The sequence below is a fragment of the Anarhichas minor genome, unplaced genomic scaffold (assembly GCF_050575085.1).
Source record: "Anarhichas minor isolate MPS153535 unplaced genomic scaffold, ASM5057508v1 ptg000010l, whole genome shotgun sequence".
In the NCBI taxonomy this organism is placed as follows: domain Eukaryota; kingdom Metazoa; phylum Chordata; class Actinopteri; order Perciformes; family Anarhichadidae; genus Anarhichas; species Anarhichas minor.
Window position 1 is genome coordinate 12,019,847 of NW_027466456.1, and position 18,994 is coordinate 12,038,840.

Genomic DNA, 18,994 nt, shown 5'->3' on the forward strand with positions numbered 1-18,994 from the left:
TTTGTTCAGTTCATAATACAGTATGACCACAATAAGCACTGAAATCTTAAACACATTTTATTCACATTTTCTATTGTACAACCAACACACGCAGTGGTCAGGCCTCCACAGCAGGTTCGGATGGAGAGATTAGGTTGTTGACGGAGTTAATCCTGCTGCTCAGAGGTATGGCTGGTCCGTGGAGAGTGGGAGCTCCTCATATACGGGACCCGGGGTCACTGGAAGCTTTGGGACTTCAGCAACTTGACTAGAAGACATCAGAGGGGTCAAAACAATTACAACGGTACTGAAACATTGACTACTAATAGAATATTTCACTTAACAGAGGGTGAATGTGTGTAATCCAGTTGTTTGACTGACTTCACACTGAAGCAGCAAGAGACATTAGCGCATTAGCGGATATCAGATCAATACAGTCAAGCATTGGAGCATCTTTGGCAGGTGTCAGATGGTTTAAAATTGGTTACTCCACATATTCATAGCTGCATGAACATAATTTGATTATGATACAAATCTTACTTACATTACTGCCATAATTATTCTCCATGTCAGAACAATATTCATCTCTTTTTAGTGTGCTATAGTGCAAACTCAACACTTCCTGTGCTGTTTGTTCACAATAAAGCTCCAGCAAAGAGAATTGACCAAGACTTCTAACAGAGAGAGTGAATCACTGTCAGCAAGTTAAAGGTTGGTCTAAATATATATTTGGATATTTTGGTTTTCCTACAGTTGATGATTTCACATAGGTCACTGGTTATCTAAATGAGGAGCTGTAGGTGCACATTGCAGCATAGATAAAACAAGTTTCCCCCATTCTGTGACCATATAATCTTTCTGCTTGTAAACAGAAATAAGGTCACTTTTGTTTGTACGTTTCCCAGCCCTGTTCATCAGGTTCTCTTCACACCTTAATCAAGCTACAGTAAGATGTCCGATATTTTGTAATAATCAGAAAACTTCCTTCTCTGGTGATAATCAAATAATCACTGTACATGAAAACACACTGACTGAATCATTTACCTGCCAGCTGTGAGAGCTTTCTGAGAAGACATGATGACTGTGGCGGGTACCGACTCTCTGCGTCCATCTCTGCTGTAGTAGTAGTTGCTGGCATACTTGTGGCTCGGGCCCACTGGCAGCTTGGGTGCTGGCTGTGTCCTATAGAAAACACATTTCAATCAAAATGTACAAGTGATGAGATGGATTTTAGTGCAAAGTTTTAGCAGCGCCAGTTCTTTCTCTCTTTGTCAGGCCCTCAATTTATCACTTGCGTTTATTGCATTTGTGGGGGCATGTTATTTCAGGTAGTGGTGAAATTATAGAATATCGAGAGGGGGATGGAGGATGGTCAGTTTAAGTAACAGATTCATGATTATGAGGGTTTACTGGATGCCAAAGCACTAACAATAGGTGTAAACTTTAAAGCTCTGCAACATAGTCAGAAACACTTAATTAGATTGCCTGGAACAGTGCAGTCAGGCAGGAGCTGAGAGCTACATTTCAAGGCACATAAATACCATAACTAGAGCAAAAATGTGATTAATTTCAGTTAAAAAAAAAATTCATGGGGGGGCCTCACATTGGTTAGTAGAACAAAAAGAGGTGTCAAACCATGTGCTGACAGCACAGTTAGGTATGTTTAAGTGAGAGCTTGACAAGTGTCATTGAACACAACCCCTGATGAGCTGCTGATAGTTCACCTGCGTCGAGGCAGGTGGGCCGGTTCACCTGCGTCGAGGCAGGTGGGCCGGTTCCTGCTCTACAAAAACTACGTCATCATGCCACTAAACATGAATACCACTATTAACTGGGTACAACCCAAGAAACATTAAAACTGTCTCCAGTTTAGTGTGTAACAGCACTGTGGAGAAGCTCAATTAATCCAGCTGTCTTAATGGTTTCACAGGGTGACGTTAACGCGAGTGGAAGTCTTACCTCTTTGCAATCTCCTCATATCTCAGCTGCAGTTTGCCTTGCAAGTTGTGCTAAAAAAAACAAACGGCATAAAAACATACAGGCTAGTTAATACTCTTCTTTAATCACACGTAACGTTAGCTGTCATCCAACTCAGGCTAGCTCTTAAAAGCTAACGTTATCTAGAATTAGCAACTCACTTCTGTTCAGAATTTATTTTTTGTGAGAAATAACCCAATGATAATCTACTATATCGTTCACCATACATATGAAGTTTGTCTGTGGTTGTGTCGCTCACCCCTGATAACAAATTTCGGAGTCTCTGGATGATTTTGGTGGCAGTCGCCATGTTTGCTGTTGTGAAGGACACTGGACTTCTTCTGTGGTGTGAAACAACGGCTCTCGGCACGTTAGCGACACCTGGCGGTTTAAAAGAAGAACTGCAGCATCACAAACCGTGTCCAATAGAATCACAGAAAGCGCAGCAGCTTTATGATTATTATTTGTGAAATGCAACTTGTTTGAAATTAAATTAAATCATATTTATGGGCATGGGTCTATGTCCCATTTTTGTATTTTGTCAACTCGGTCTCAGCATCTGTCTTCCTTGTACTCCTACAAAATAAAAGCTCTCCCGTGTGGCGAACAACGATAAAGTACATAAAACACCAGTGGAGTCAGATTAAGGATGAGAAGTACAAATTTTATTTGTTGCACAAGAAAACACAGTACAGGGCTGCAACGCCGGTATACCATGCAATCAAGTATTACAGATGTGTGCTCGTCTCATGCAGCATGCACTGAACAGAGGAGTCCACACGAGAACACATGCACATGTACAACAGTTTGACCTGCTAGTTTGTTCTTTAAGAGCAAGTTTAACACCAGCTGAGAATCTATGCTGAGCTCCAGTGGCTGTTCTTGTTTTAAGCTTGCAGCCTACAACTGTCACGTCACTGTCGGGTGTGGTTACAGTAATAAGATGCTTTCAACCAGAAGGGATCCATCAAGCATCGACTACATTTACATTCACATAAGAAACCAGGTTATTTGGAGAAATCCGGGTATACATGCACTGCAAAGTGTTTTCCCTAATCATTTTTGGAAGTACGACTGGCGTATTTTATGTGTTATGGTGCATTCTTTAGCTATGGAGCCTTTCCACAGTACAGTTTAGAGTACAGGTTATCCCTTACTGTGAGACTTGTACAAATCGTGTTGTATCAGCAGTTTTAGTTTGTCTGACTTGTAACCTATTATTGTATTTACACAAACATACCTCTAGAGTAACGATTTGTTTTCTGCAGCATTACTTTCCCTATATGACGTATTTTTCATGCAAATGTGGACATGTGAAAAAAACATTACAAGAGCACACATGGAAAGAAATCCCAGCAGAACTCTAGTTGTGTCACCCTCGTTTACTCTCCCTTTACGTAACACCAAGGAAAACATGTATTTTCAAAAACTAGTTACTTAAGTGCATGTAAAAACACTTAATGCTTGTTGCTAAATTACTCTTTCTGAACATTTTCAAAACAACAAAAACAGCTTTGATTTCTATGAATGTTGTTTTCTTTCATGGTATCAAAGACGGTAGCGTCATCATATACAGCCACGGCATATAAAATGTTTGTACAGTACATAGCATGTTTGTTTGTTGTAAACCATTCTGTCAGACTGCAAAAATAACGGAGCCATTCAGCGACATAATCTCTCCGTGCGGTTCACTGACACGATGAAAGCATCCTGTAAAAGGTCGTCATGAGATTTAAGGAGAAAGAGGGACTTAAGTAACTCATCAACAAGTCCGATGATTTAGAAGGAGAAAATTGGTACAAAATCCAGCAACAGCCACCGACAAAGAAGACAATAAACCTCAAATTTGGGAAGTACATCCAAAATACCAACAGCTTATTCCCTCAAGTCAGACTTCCAAAACTCCCGGTGCCTGAAATTGTCATTGTGCATATTGTGTCCTTCAACACATCAGAATTACACACATCCTTGTTATCAAAATATACATCAATATGTGTACGATACAAAGACATAAAACATTTGTTCAAAGAAGCCCTGGGTTTGGATTCAATGTAAGGGTTTCCCTCTGCCATTTTCAATTTACCTTTAACATTCACTTACAAAATGCATTAGTGCACGTTTCCCCTTGATGTAAACATCACCACACAGTACATTAAGTAGGAACAGGTCTTGTGGGCATGGTGTCTCTTACATGCTCATGTGGAAAAACAAAGACGAAAGCTACCATTTCAGGAAAAGAATACACAATGATTCAACACTTTTCCAGGTACAAAACGTCTTAATATAGGAAAAAAATAAACCAAACTATAAATACCAAAATGTTTTGAACAAAAAGATATTTCCCTCCAGCCTCTGAAGACGACGTAGACTTCGATTTGGCTGCTCAATGTTTTTCCTGCAAATTGCATGCTTTGAGTAGAACACGTTATTACAGGGAGACATGTAGAGCCACGCTGAATCTGTGACTACAGATGTCAAAATGTGGGCGGGAATAAAAATAAAATAAAAAACTAAACTTGAGATACCTCTATGATATGGCATCATACTAAGTTAATATCGAGTAGCAACAAAGCAGAGTGTCATGATCTGTAACATCCAGGACTTCATCCTCAACTTCATTTTTCAAGCGATGTTAAGATTGCTTTGAGGACACTGCACTGATATCATGGCACATAATGCCCTTTTTGAGTCAGCTTCAGCTCGTCTCCATAACAGATTGTTCCTTCGGTGTGAAATATTACCCCCCACTGACCAGAAAAACTGTGACCATGAATTCACACTGCAAGGAACATGATCAACACGTGAATGGAAGAACTTAATGACTTATTAGAAACACAGATAACTAAACTATGTTTTTTTTCTCCATCTGTCTCCTGTCAGACAATCATAATACAGTGCTGCTTCTTTCCGATGTGATTCTTTCATGAACGATAGTTGTGTCTTGGTTGCATTGACGGTTTCTTCTAGAGATCTAGTGACAAAGCAAAGCCGCAAAAAAGAAAATAAAAAGCTTATTGTAGTTGGATATTTTAGACACAACTGCTGACAATAGATCAGAAAATGACTAGAATCAACCATGTTGCTTTCAGTGTGAACCAAAGGTCATGGAGATGAATATAATAGCAGTATTACATCATTGGAAGCCGCACTGTTCAGATCTGAACTGACACTGAAAAAAACAAAAAACCTTGTACCTTTTGGTCCTGCAACAATTACGCCCAGCTTTTATCAAACTAATCTGTACTGCAACAATTTATTCAAAAAATAGACATTTATACAAAAAACTATCCAGTCAAAAGACATAAAACCACATTTTATGGTTAGAAAAATGCTGAGCCGTGGCTATTCGACTAATGAGAACTTCCCTCTTGCCCCGTTACTAACTCATCGTAGTTGACAAATGTAATAAATAAGACCAGAACCTCTGCAATGCCTCGAGGCACGTATTTACAAGTAAAAAATTCAAGTAAAATCTTCTCCTACTTTTCTCAGCCAGTTTGTAAATGAGTTTACAGATTCTGACAGACTTGAAGGAAAAGATATGAGCCGTTGAAACGAGTGCAGTGGTGAGTTGTCACTTTCTCAGATGCCCTTTTTGTGGCGTTCCCTCTCTGCACTCCGTCTTCTCCGTCGATGGTCCAACCTGAGGACCAGTGGAGGCGGTTTCTGCTGCCTGCTTGCAGCTGTGGTCACCAAGAGGAAGTCCCGCCTGCTGCGGTTGAGAGGAAGTGATGCCCACCTGCAGCTGTGCTGTTTCGTTGGTTTCCTCTCCATCTGAACACGGCTCCCACTCATCCTGCTCGCTCTCCGTTGAGCCCTGCACGGCAATCTGGGGCACCAGTGTGATCCTCCTCACCACCGGCACTTCCAGCTCCACCTCCACGCTGGTTTGGGGTCGGGTGACCATCCACTCTGTCCTGTGCTGCTGCTGCTGCTGCTGATTTTGTGTATGGGCTCCTGGAGCTGTGGGCGTCACTGTAACCGTGGTGCTGGTTTTCTCCTCCGGCTCGTCAAAGCTCACCTCCTGCACCGCCTCCTGTTTCTTAAAGGAGTCTCGCCGCTCTGATAGGTTGAGCTTTCGCATCACGACCAGCTGCTCCGATCGTTCAATCCCAGAGTCCCTCAGCCTCTGGCTTCCGATGTATCCGCCCAGCCTGCCGAGATCGGCCCCGATGTACGAGCCTCCACAGGAACCCTCTGCCTCACAGTCACCCAGCAGGTCCCCCTCACAGTAAAACGGCACTTCCAGCGTGTGCCGGCGAGGGGTGTACGACTTCTTATCGGCATGATACACACCAGACAGCTTCTCAGCTGACTGTACCCTCTTAAGAAGAGGAGACCGAGGTGGCTCGGCACTGCGGGGCCGGACAATGTGTCTAACGATGGTAGGTGGGGACAGGGTTTTGCCGTGGTAGCCGTGAAAGGTTTTGGCAAAGCCTGACAGCGGAGAGGGGGAGCGCTGTGGAGAAAGAGGCTGGGTGGAGGATGAGTTGCAGGCCAGGGGCGAGGGGGGGATGTTGCTGGTTGACTTGCGGCGACCCACCTTGGTGTAGCGCTGCGTGCTGAGTTTGGAGCCTAAGCCGTGGAGAGAGCTGGGCCGGATGTGTGCAGCGGGGGAACTGGGAGAGCTGGAGCAAGGAGACGTGCTCTGAGGAGAGTTATTGTCTGGAAAGCAGAGGTAAAACCGTTTTAAACATTGTACTTCACAAGTTGCAGAAACCTCGAGCCTTGTTAGAGTCAAGAACCAAAAGAACCATTTCATTTTATCATGGATAATTCTGAGGCCACACCGAGCTCACCAAAAACCTGATGGTCGGGTGCGGGACTTCTGCAGGGTGTGGAAGGGCCGGGGGAGAGGCTGTGTGTCGGGGAGCCCGGAAGACTCTCGCTGGAGGAAACGGAGTGGTGGAGGCCTGAGTTGAAGCTGCGACTGCTGTGCATCACTGTGCTCTGCTTGGACAGCTTCTTCAAGATGCTTCGTCGCCTGGAGGTAGAAGAACAACAGTCACATATGTGCTATTGTGTAGTTCAGTGAGCTCGGGGGGGGGGGGGGGCTCACTCCTGCAGAGTATTCAGGAATCTGTTAGTTTCACAAACTCAACAATAATTTAAGCATCCTGATTTTAAAAAAACAGCACAACAGAACCACCACACCATGCAGTGTATGTAATAAAGTAATACTAAGTTGTTACTTAGCTTAACAGTACCTTGCACTAGGGGGAGACAGAGCACTGACTTCTGCAGGTTAGTTTATTTTTTGCCAACATTCAGCAACTACCAACCTCACAAAGTAAACAAACTATGAGTAACGCTGCAGAGAACGACAGATAACCAAAGCTCGGGTTCTCACCTGTCGTAATTATCTCTCCTCTTGCTCTTCTTACTGCGACGAGCCATCTTGCCTTTGTGTTTGGTCTTCCGAGCTGGACCCACTTTGATTGACGTGTTCTCAAGTGCTGTGGTCTGAAGCGCCACCTTGCTGCCACTCTGCACATTTAATAGGGAGCAAAGGATAATTAATCTGTGTTACCAACACACACACACATGCACACACACACACGCACGCACACGCACAGCAACTTAAGCTAAAACTGAATATCAAACACAGTTATAACCTGCGACAGCAGTGTGAGTGAGTTGCTGTACCTTCAATAGCAGTTCTATCATCTCAGGGTGGACCAGGCCTTGGACAGACTCTCCGTTCACGTGGGTGATGAGGTCTCCAGTGCGGAGACCTGCCTGGTGAGCTGGGCTGCCCTCCTCCACACTCTGTTAAAACAGCATCACAGTGAGTGTGAGGAGATTATGTTGAGCATTACAGAACCACATTTTTATACCTCTCTTCTGTCATCATACTAAAGCACTTTACTTCACATGGACACATGACATTTAAAATGCCTGAGGAAGAGGAGTTAAAGCGGTGTGTTTCGTTAGACCGACACAATTTGTATTTGTGGCGACACCCACCGACACCATGTGATGCACCGTGTAGACGTCGCTGTCGCCCATGTAGACCCGGATGGCCTGCAGCGTGAAGCCGTACTTCTTTCCTGATGTGTGGATGACAATGGGAGGCCTCAGGCTGCAAGGGCTGAGCGACAGGTCCCGGCTGGGGGAGGAGTCACGGGACGAAGGGTTGGAGGACAGAGAGCGTGGGGAGATGGGACTGGGCTGGAGGCCGCCAGGCAAGTCATCTGAAACAAACAAGACCGTTTCCCGATAAATATGTCGACTGAACAATACACAGCTTTCTGGCTCAGAAAGGCCTTTTATTTAAGTTCTTGTGCTATGAATTAAATATTAATAGAGCTACGAATATATAATGGTTTTTGGTAAATGTTCCTGACCAAATACATTAGAGGTGTATTTGCATGAATAACTAAAGAGTTTCAGTTACAGTTCAGGCACTTCCATTATTACTTTCTAAATATGGGCCTGTTTTACTTTCACAATTACAAACAAAAGATATTACAATTTTGTTCATCCATTTCCGTCTTCTTATTGCCACTGAGGTGTTGATGATAACCATCTGTACCTGTAGTGATGATAAGAGACAAGGCTGAGATGGAGGCCGATTTGGGAACCTTCCCACCACAGGGAAGCCTCTGTCTGTCCGGCGTCTCCAGCTGGTTACCGAAGCGCCGGGGGCCGGTCGGGTCCTTGGGGGACGAGTGTTTGGCCCCAGTGCTGTTGCTGCGAATCCTGATCCTCCGAAGGTTCGACACAACCACCTCAGCTGCAGGTATCATAGATTAAAAAAGGTAAACAACATGTCGATATGATCAGTGTTCATGCCTCTAACAAAAGCACTGATACACGTTGTGAACAGAAAAGTCAAAACCATTCATTCAGTCTGGATTTACCTTCATCGTCAGTGGAGAGGGCAAAGCGGGGCATCGTCTCCAGGCTCTGGGTGCTGCTCATCACCAGAGGACTGGTGCTCCTCTCAGACTGGGAGGAGCTGGAGGAAGCCCGGGGGCGAAGGCTGCAAACAGTCAAAGCCCAGTTGAGTGGGTAAATCAACTGGTACAAGAGATCACGCAACACAACACCACACTGTGTCTTGACTGCTTGCTGCTTTTGCACAGCAGCAGCAAAGTGCTAAACAAAGAAGAAATCAGCAAAAAGCCTTAAGATGACCTCAAAGCACTGAAGAAAGCTGTGACAGAAATAAAAGCAGCTTATGATATCACTTGTGCCTACCTGGCCATGCGTCCGGCATGTGTGCGCTCCACGCCGCCCTCTGCTGGGCTCAGGGAGGGACTCAACCCTCCAACGTCCCCACGGTCCTCCTTCTCCTCGCTGTGGCTGCGGTCAGAGGAGAAGCTCAAGTTGGACGGTGTTGCCAGATGTTCTGTGCTGCTGTAAACCTGAAAGGTTAAAACAGAAGACGGGTTGTGAAACAGAGAGCTGAGCTGAGTATTGAAGAGCTTTCCGATGATGTAATGCACCATCTAGCAGCACTAGAGACCCTCCACTCTTTGATAAACACATGACTTTGTTATCTCAATAGCATAACAGTGAGAAGCTATCTAAAGAGAATCTGGTGTAGCTTTAAATAAACATTGTAAATGTGCATAGACATATAGCTGGAGGTTTCTTCTGTACCAAAAGGGCTGACCACTTTTTGAACCTCCAAAGCTTTTTGTATTCCAACACGTGGCCCTTACCTTGCTGAAGCGATGCGACCAGGAAGAAAACTGTCTGATCTCCAAGGAAGACTCTTCATCATTGGTTTCTTCATCTTCGTCAGACGCCAAATGATGGTAACGCTCTGAACGAGCTGAAAACGGGAACAGGAGAAGACACTCAGATTTTCAGAGAAAACTGTTTGTTTGAAAATATAATAGAGAACCCGGTCTGTAGAATTTCCATTTGTCAATTGTGATACATGTGTGCATCACAGTAGAGGACTATGAACGCTGTTCACTGCTGTCACACTAGTAGATACAGCATTTTGGTCTAATGTGGGAGAAAACCCACTCCTTGAGCCTGAAGTCAGCATGTGACCTACTGTCAAAGTAGCTGGTGTCGTCCTCCGCCTCCAGCTGAGGGATGAATTCAGCTTTCTGCCTCAGGAGTCCATTCCAGTCCAAACCCAGGAAGAATGGGTGCTGTTTGACCTCTGAGGCTCCGCCTACAACCACACAGTCAATCAAATACTAAGTTTTACGAGATTGCGACTTCAATGACACTCAAGGGGCAACATGTATTTAATACAAGGCCTAAAATATATATACATACACTTAAAAAAATGATTCATACGTCTATCTCTTACTTAGAGTCTGTCCAAAAAAATCTAAGGTAAACTATAAACTCTTACATGTGTACATATGTACTTTATTAAGTTTATTAATACAACTGTATTTCGTAGAAAGTCCCCATTTCAATTTCCCTCCTGCTACAAAAAATTTGGATTAAAAGAAAACATCCTAATTTTTCAATATCCGCCTGTATCAAACACCCTGTGCAGCTTTTTAATGCGTTAATCAGCAGTAAACTGAGCAGTACCCGTTCCCAGTCGGTCTAAAGGACTCTGCCTGAGCAAGCGGGTGATCAGATCCTGGGCATCAACTGGTAAAGCATCGTCTCCTTCTGGCCAAATGATTTCATCTGCAAGAAGAAGCGGAAAAACAAGCTCGATAGATCAGCACAAATAAAATCACAAAACAATGACAACATAGCTTCTTAAGGTGTTGCAATGCCTGAAATGAAAGCCCAGTTTTAGCACTTCAAAAACAGTCAACTGGCACTAAATTATTTCCATATCTTGGCCTTTGACAAACAAGATGACATGATGCAATGATACAAAGTTGTGAATTTATACTTATACACATTTTTTGACAAGATCAGAAAAGAAGAGATTTTTCTATTTCCTCCAGAGTTGGAACAAAGTCATTGTCACAAGTAAGTGCAAAGTCCATCACTATTTGTTCCAATGATTGATTTCAGCACTCACCACTGACAACTTGTCCAAAAAGCTCTTCAGGAGTATCTCCAAAGAACGGAACGCAGCCGACCAGGAATTCATAGAGGATGACCCCCATCGCCCACCAGTCCACGGGCTTCCCATAGCCTTGCCTGAGGATCACCTCCGGGGCAATGTACTCCGGAGTGCCACACACCTGCACAAGCACACCAGCACAGGTGAGTTTTCAGGGAAAACAAACAACTGCTTCCATAATCAAGTCGAGTGACTCGTCTTACATGGAAAACTAAGATTTGTCTACTTTGTTTTACCTTGGCACCAGTCTCACCTGTTTATCTACAAACTCTCTTGTGTCTTTCTCCATGTGACCCTCGCACAGGTTGGTGGTCATGTTCATCAGGCCAATTTTAGATAGGCCAAAGTCCGTCAGCTTGATGTGGCCCATGGATGTAATCAACAAACTGTTGGGAGGAAAAAGATTTTTTAAAAATCAATGAACAACAAGAGATGTTGTACTTTACTTTTGAATAGCCAACACGTTCAATGAATTCTGCAAGCAAATGCAAGAACCCAGATTGAAATATAAAAGGAGAAAGACTTAAAAAAAAGAAATCTGGACTTTCTAGGTGTCTTATCACAGATCAGATCCCGTCTGTTTAGTAAGTAAATCATGTTTAAAGTAAGAATACTGGATCATACTCAGTACATTTCCAAATGAGAAGCCAGTAGTAGTACAGAAAGTGCTGGTCCTTGTTAAAACCATACAACAGGAGTAAAGTTGGTTTGTGTTCTCACTTGTCAGGTTTGAGATCCCGATGCACAATACCATAGTTGTGAAGGTACTCCAGGGCCAGGACTGTTTCGGCAAAGTACAACCTTGTCATTTCTACAGGCAGTGGGCCCATGTTCTTGAGCAGGTTGGCACAATCTCCACCTTAATGAAACAAAGAAAACATGTGTTCATTTGCATGGATTAATTATTCCCTTTTTATCTATATTACCACTTTGTGTAAACCGCTCTAGATTAGATAGAGCCAAATGTCTAACCATAGATCATTCACAGCAGTCTTTCTGTACTTTACCTTCCACATACTCCATGACCATGCAGAGGTGACGTCGTGTCTCAAAAGAGCAGAACATAGAGACCACAAAGGGGTTCTCGGCAAAAGTCAGGATGTCTCGCTCCACAAAAGCCTGCTGGATCTGGTTCCTCAGGACCAGGTTCTGCCGATTTATCTTTTTCATGGCAAACCGTTGGCGGGTCTCCTTGTGACGGACCAGATATACAGCCCTGTCAAAAACACCACGAGGCACATTAGACACACAATTCTTCACAATTATCAGTAAAAAGGCTTCAAGAAAACTTTAAGGGATATTCTCATTGAAAACATGGGCTGAACACAGGGTTGAAGTTTGGGTGAATTTCTCACCGGCTATTTGCAGATTGTAGAAATGTAACTTTTACTTCTGGGTATTAAGATTCCCTTCACCTTATGCTAGTTCGACCCACGACTGCATTGATGGGATATCTCTGCATGAAATTGCCTTTGCTGTGGCACGATCAAACCACCGCCACCAGTCTAGCCAAAGGAGTCACGAATCTCTTTGTCTATTAAGCCGCAGTCAAAGACTAAGCAGACATGCTGCTGCATAATTGGTTGAAAACCAAACTAATGTTTTTTTTTTTTAGAAGAGGCGATATTTTGGATGTTTGATCAAAAGAAGGAAATAGGTTTCAAGACAATTATACATAATGAATGAATGTAATGAAGGTGCTACGGTGTAATTAAAAAGGTTGCATGGAACATGTACCATGCAGTAGATTCAAGGAAACTTTTTTGACTGGTGTTCAAGTTTTTGTGGTTATTAGTCTGAAATAACAAAATAAAAGTGTGCAACAAATCTTTTGGAGAACTAATATACAATGCCACGAAAGAACGATGAAAACGTATACAATGGCCCTTTGTTCTTACCCGTAAGCTCCATTACTAATGAGTTTGATTGTTTGAAAGTCACTCTCAAAAGGTTTCCTTCGAGTCGGCGTCAGCGTCTGTGGGGCCTTATTCTACAGAGAGGAAGCAGAAATGTGAGGCTAGTGGCTATTTATGGGCAAGTTAAAAATGCAACACAATAAAAGCGATACTGTTATTATAATGATTAGGATTGTTACGGTAGAATCGAAAAATCTAATGTCCCGAGATGCATTTAGCACAGCAATCAGTGGTGGCTAAAAAACTATTTAGGAACATAAGGAACGTGTAAGAAGAAAATATGCGTTTAGAGTTCACCTATTCTTTTAATTTCTAATCTCAAATATATCAAATGCTGTCCACTCCAACAGGTCGTCAGTAGTAATCAAAGTGAAAGTTTACCTCCACAATACCGTCTGTTTCCACTGTCACTGAAGGACTGGTTTCATACTGTTCAAGCTGTACCATGTCTAGAAACAACAGAGAGAAAGGCAAAGAATCTTCATCTCGCACCATCAACTCTTCACACACAGTGAGGACATTTTCGGTGAACTGAAGGTTGTCATTGTAAATGTTATCTTTCTGCACAGAAACTGCTTCCTACCGGCTGTTTATGTGAAAGTAAAACTTTCGAAAGAACTGACTGAACCTGAATTTCAGGCTACGACAGTGTGAACAATGTGTGAGATTTCCCTTTATGACAGAACTCCTTTACCTTCTAATGGGTCCCGTGTCAGACCCAGCTGGCTGATGATGTAGCGCGGGATGTCCGTCTTGATTACCTGGCCGACTTTGGCGTGACCCTCTGCTGCCTCAAGTAAGTGGTAGAACTCTTCGGGGTCAAACTCCTGTCAACAGCAGCCAAGTCTCATTAATGCGGACTGGCCGAAGACAATATCCTGACAGACTGAACTCAAAGCAGGAAACGGCAAAAGCAAGTATTTAATCTGTATCAGTGGTACAAGTCAAAGGCAACTGTAGTCTTAAAGATGTTCAGCTTCTTATCCGAGAGGTTTTTGATTTATAGTCATCCCTTTAGCTGAATGACAATTAATAATAATGATCAGGTCTGTATCCAGAGTCTGTGATCCAGAAGGTTAGTGAAGTTTAAATCAAAATGTCAAGAGAGTTAGTGGTATTAGATATTGGTAATTGTAATACCACAGGGTTTTTGACAGGATGGGCCTATCCCAGTTTAAACCCGACACCAATTTCATTTGGATTTTCCAACTATCAACGTACAGAGGAAATGAAAAAAAGAAGAAGATATTTTTGGGTTCTTTCTCGGAAGTGAATGGAATTCTACTTGGGATGCTCAAAGCATTACAAATATAGATTTAGAAGCTCAACAATATGTTTTTGCAAAGACAATGTCCCAATTACTTTTGGCTAATCCATATAAGTCAATGAGAACTGTTATCTACTGACGGGAAAGCATAGTTAAGGTTTAGTCGTATTATCTTCCTTTCAGAGATCATCAGATTCATGTCTACTTTCTAAAGAGAATTAAGGTCAGCACCTCATTTCAGTCCGACTTCATGGTGAACTGACTTCGACTTGTTTCAGTCACAGTAATCTTATTTTTGAATTAAGGGGAGATGTTCTCCTCTTCAGCTTACCAGACACTCCAGGAGGCGAGCTGGCCGTGAGATTATGATGAGGATCTTCCTCACCAAATGGATGATGACGGCTACCTCCTCGCTTTCAGAGCGCTCGTAGGCCTGACAAACAGTACGGAAAAAGAGGGACAAAAATGACAAGTTTATTTATGCAACCAAGTAACCTTTTCACAAAACACCCAAGAGAGAGAAAACACAACAACACAGATTAAAAGCCATACTTTAAAATCAGAAAAAAATAAACAAGCATAGATTCATAGATGATGATGTTGAAGAAATACGGTGCCGTTTCTGCACAATTTGTTACATTGTGGCATTAAAATAAAATTGTTACAAATAAAAATTGTTAATAATAAATATTTTTAATATAATTGGAAATAGAAGTATAAGAGAAAAGAAAGAAAAAAAGGGAAAATGGTGATTTCCATGTTGGCAGACTTTGAGATGTGTGATAAAAGATGGCATGTATGCATCATGGAACATCTATAATACAAAATGAACATACACTACAATGTGTATATTTTTATTATGCTAATTAAACTGTTACAAATAAAAAATTGGGTTGTGCAAAAGGGATGCAAACCACCTTTGTCATCAGGGCTTGGTGGTGTCAGTGGAAAATAATTGATCAAAGAGGGGAAACACTTTCCAAAGCCAACTATTAAAAAACAAATATGTGTCACAGGAATCTTTTTTTTTTTTTAAAGGTTAAACCACGTGTACTCTTGATGAAGTTTCTGTAGGTGGAACTCTTCAACATTACAAACGGTGCGCTGTAAAGGGTAAACAGTAGAACTGTTGCACACTTGAGAAAAGCAGCTGAGGTAACAGGCATGTAGGCAATGACCGGAGGTTGACAAATGAGCTTTTACCAACTGAAAGTAGCTAATTTGTAAAACAATTAAGAGCCACAGAGAATTTAGATGACTGTAAATGTATTGTAACATGGCACACAAAGTGAGTCTTGAGGTGTATGTGTGTGTGTGCGTGTGTGTGTGACAGCATTTGTTCCACTGTACGGGAGCAGACGTTCAGGTGGAGGTACAGCGAGTCGGCCGTGCCTTCTGTCTGACAGCTAGCAGAGGAACAGGGGAAGAAGGTTGCTATAGAAACTAACATTTCTCACAACACAGAGAAGATCTGTGACAAAAGCGCCTCTCACCAACACGGACAATTTCCACAACCAGATCTATTTTGCGTGCCTTTAGCTATCAGACGGTTATCGATTGCACATTTCGCCCCAGCTCAATCGATCCCCTTTCATAACTTCATCACATCCGAGAGTCTGTAGCAGCTTATCAGCCGATGCTTAAAGCTGGAGTATACAATTAAATGAGATCCTTTTTTTTTTTTTGCCAACAAACACATACTATTTGAGCCATATCATCAGTCCTGCTGGACCCGAATCAACTAGCTGTTTCCCCCACCTCGTGAAGCAGCTTCTCCAGCTTCTCCTGCAGCTCAGCAAAGTAGCGGGAAGTCACCAGGCCCTTCTGGGACTTGTCCAGACAGTCTCTAACCAGCTCGACCAACTGGTGCTGGATGAAGCCCAGCACCCCGTCGGCCAGCGGGAGGGAGCTGTCTGGAGAACAGTGGGTGATAATCTCGAACAAGCGCTCCTCCATCTGGGCTGTGGCCTGCAGGGAGGACAAGCACACAAACACACAGTTAAGGCATTTAAAAAAGGACCAGTAATTATTATATTTTTACTCTCTGCAGCAGCAAATGTCCATAATATTTCTGTTGGTGGATCATTAGCAGAGAGTCCATCCGATTAACTGGAAAAAGAGCAATGTGCAGTGTCTTTGCTACACAAATGTTCGACGGTGTTCTTGCGCGTACCTTTGGAAATCGTTCTCTGTAAACATGGTTCATCATGACAATCTCATTATCAAAGGAGAAATTCGATCGTCCGGGGCTGCAACAGAAACAAAACAACAGATGAGTAAATTGTAATTGATCAACAAATACAACTCTCCACTGAAGTTTTTAAGAGGCCAACATCTACACTTGTATTTTATTTCTCAACCTGACCAAAAGCAATATTGTGAGCCAACATTCGATGCAGCAGCTCTTAAGGTGCTAAAGCTACAATTTCACTGTCAGGTTTTAATGTTTCGAAACCAACAGCAGAGGTTTCTGGTGGCCAAACAGTGTGAATCATCGACATCACTCAATTAGTCATTTACTGCAACACCATTTCAGTATTTAGGCAGATGAGACGGGTGTATTTAAAAAAAAAGAAAACCTTGCTTGATGAAGCATCACACAGAACAGATGGTGGGAAAACCTATCACATGCAAGCAGGCTCCCTAAGCCATTTTTTTGTCATGAAAGACGCCTCTGTTGGACTAGATGGCTGCTGCCCAACACACACTGCTGCAGCTTACCGTGGCTCTCTGCATCAGCCCCCCCCCTAAACCACCCCCACCCCTTGACTACAGTTCAGCAGCTAGATCCCTGAGGCGCTCTGTTAGCTAGCATTGCCCACGCACAGCACACCATGGTGCCAGAACACAGAGCACTCAGGCATCGCACAAAACAGCACAGAGCGGAGCCAACAGACAAAAGTTGTCAAAAGCACACAGCTCGGCAGTCAGATCTCCAGCAGCCTGCCGGCCAACAGGCATGTTGTAAACCCATCGGAGGCACTTCAGACGCCAAATGCCGTGTTTGCTTGTGAACTTTTCATGGTCATACTGAAGCACAGACATGTTGACATCTAACAGTCGATGTAATAATCTAAATCTTTGGCTTTGGCAGCACGTATTTTCTAAAATGAAATCGGGATTAGCCACCTGAGGCTCCGAGACCGAGGTCGCATGACGGTCGAGGGCCGCCCGTCCTCGTCCGTCATGCTGTCTGTGCTGCGGAAGTGTTTGAAGAGGAAGTGCAGCTCATCTTGAGTCGGCTGGTAGGGAAGCTGGTGAAGACGCTCCTGGGAGGAAGAGGAGGACTGCAGAGACAAAGAAGGATCCATCGGTTGAGAAAATTCATTTCTACATTCAACAGGTTAAAGTCTTCACCTTCATCATTCATAAAATAGTTGTCAAGAAGTGAAAGGTGACCTAAACGCATTTCTTCCAATAATGAGGCATCGTTATTTACAGGAATAAGTCATTGTCCCCTGAGGCATTGAGTAAACTCTTTTCAAACTGGACGGAACGCTGTGTACATTGCTAGCACTCTGTGAAATGTTGAGGCCCATGTGTCCTAAACAGAAGAGGACGAGAGGGACGGCATCTGTGAAGTCTCCTTCTAATGCCTTAGAATAAAGAGGGCAGTGAGCGCCACTGAAGAGCCCCATTGTCCCCACTGACCTCTGGGTCTGTGCCACGGTCAGGCCCATAAACGTCTTTATAATAGCTGCACATGGCCGACTTTCAACCACTGCAAACTGTTCATTTGAATGTTTACTTTACTTGGAGTAAAGTTCTGCTCTGAAAAACATTTTTGACATGTATCCTCCCAAAAAGTATCAAGTAACTGAGGATAAAAGCTTTTTGAATACCAAACAAAAGCATCAGATGTGAGGTTTTATTGAAAAACTGTGATAAAATAATGTCACTTTAAGTATTTAATCTCATAACTATAACCGCGAGGGAACACGAACACACACACACACACACACACACACACACACACACACACACACACACACAGTGCTTCATCTCCTCATTAACATGCACACACACAGACTGCGTGTGTAATACTTCTAACACCGAGTTCCACAGACTGAGAAAATGAGTAATTCAAGCAGATGATGGAGGAAAACAATTAGCGGTTTGTCATCGCGGACTTGGCGTTCGCCGTCCCTTATTGCATAAACGAATGTGCTATTTGGACTGAGCGGAGTGTTAGAATCGCCTGGCCATCTATCGACCGGGGAGGACGGCGACATGTTTTGGGATCACTTACCGACACAGTGGAGCTCGGCGGGTTGGTTCCATAGCCCGATGAGGGGAGGGATGCCAGGGACCATCTCCGGCCCTCAGCTCTGAGAGAAACGGACATTTGGTTACATAAGCCTCAGCAGCAATGGCATTAGTTCGCATTTCACATGTGAAACTCATTACATAACAGGCGACAGAGGAGTCCTCCGGCTACAAGAGCGTGAAATGAATCTCCTTTTATTCAAATCATATATATAACAGGGTTCGGTGTCCTCGTTTGATTTAAAGCAGCTCTTTAACCAAGCTGTACCGTCACTTAAAAGGAGACATTTTCTAGGAGAAGATAAAACATGAAACACGAGCTTTAAAAGCCAACAGACGGGGTGAAAGAATTATTAAAAGAAGCTACCTGTCGGCGCGAGCCAAGTGGCTGAGATCACGACAGCAACAAAGAAGAAGAGAAAAACAAAAGAAAGAATTTCAGTGAGTTTTGGGAATATTGCGCAAGTGATCCTGTGACCTCTGGCATTCAGCTGAGGGATTAGTACTGACATTGTTGCCCTCCTTGCCAGTTTGCATTTGCCCAGATACAAGCAAGCAAACCAAATTAATTTGAGGATATAGTTT

At 43.2% G+C, this 18,994-nt stretch overlaps 2 protein-coding genes across 5 annotated transcripts in view; both read right to left on the reverse strand.

The window, feature by feature from the left end:
* Window positions 1-39: 39 nt before the first annotated feature.
* ndufa7 (NADH:ubiquinone oxidoreductase subunit A7) lies at window positions 40-2,322 on the reverse strand. The gene is made up of 4 exons (XM_076088642.1): window positions 2,216-2,322; window positions 1,939-1,988; window positions 1,024-1,161; window positions 40-247 (listed from the first exon to the last, which is right to left on the reverse strand). The coding sequence occupies exons 1-4, from the start codon at window positions 2,264-2,266 to the stop codon at window positions 160-162; spliced, it is 327 nt and encodes a 108-aa protein (XP_075944757.1). The 5' UTR covers window positions 2,267-2,322; the 3' UTR covers window positions 40-159.
* A 277-nt stretch (window positions 2,323-2,599) lies between these two features.
* The window catches only part of LOC142946704 (microtubule-associated serine/threonine-protein kinase 3-like), a 29,238-nt gene continuing 12,843 nt past the window's right edge, over window positions 2,600-18,994 (reverse strand). For 2 of the 4 annotated variants that reach the window (XM_076088164.1, XM_076088166.1), the window contains 24 exons: window positions 18,777-18,797; window positions 18,393-18,471; window positions 17,273-17,430; window positions 16,317-16,392; window positions 15,902-16,111; window positions 14,475-14,576; window positions 13,571-13,703; window positions 13,258-13,325; window positions 12,859-12,950; window positions 11,968-12,176; window positions 11,681-11,819; window positions 11,214-11,346; window positions 10,916-11,081; window positions 10,468-10,569; window positions 9,971-10,093; window positions 9,627-9,739; window positions 9,160-9,326; window positions 8,820-8,941; window positions 8,492-8,692; window positions 7,924-8,150; window positions 7,603-7,725; window positions 7,307-7,443; window positions 6,756-6,940; window positions 2,600-6,621 (listed from right to left, as the gene is read on the reverse strand). In XM_076088164.1, the coding sequence (XP_075944279.1) occupies window positions 5,531-6,621; window positions 6,756-6,940; window positions 7,307-7,443; window positions 7,603-7,725; window positions 7,924-8,150; window positions 8,492-8,692; window positions 8,820-8,941; window positions 9,160-9,326; window positions 9,627-9,739; window positions 9,971-10,093; window positions 10,468-10,569; window positions 10,916-11,081; window positions 11,214-11,346; window positions 11,681-11,819; window positions 11,968-12,176; window positions 12,859-12,950; window positions 13,258-13,325; window positions 13,571-13,703; window positions 14,475-14,576; window positions 15,902-16,111; window positions 16,317-16,392; window positions 17,273-17,430; window positions 18,393-18,471; window positions 18,777-18,797 (4,177 nt within the window). In that variant the 3' untranslated portion in view covers window positions 2,600-5,530. The remainder of the gene's footprint in view (window positions 6,622-6,755; window positions 6,941-7,306; window positions 7,444-7,602; window positions 7,726-7,923; window positions 8,151-8,491; window positions 8,693-8,819; window positions 8,942-9,159; window positions 9,327-9,626; window positions 9,740-9,970; window positions 10,094-10,467; window positions 10,570-10,915; window positions 11,082-11,213; window positions 11,347-11,680; window positions 11,820-11,967; window positions 12,177-12,858; window positions 12,951-13,257; window positions 13,326-13,570; window positions 13,704-14,474; window positions 14,577-15,901; window positions 16,112-16,316; window positions 16,393-17,272; window positions 17,431-18,392; window positions 18,472-18,776; window positions 18,798-18,994) is intronic. The other 2 variants (XM_076088165.1, XM_076088167.1) reach the window with 1 other exon arrangement.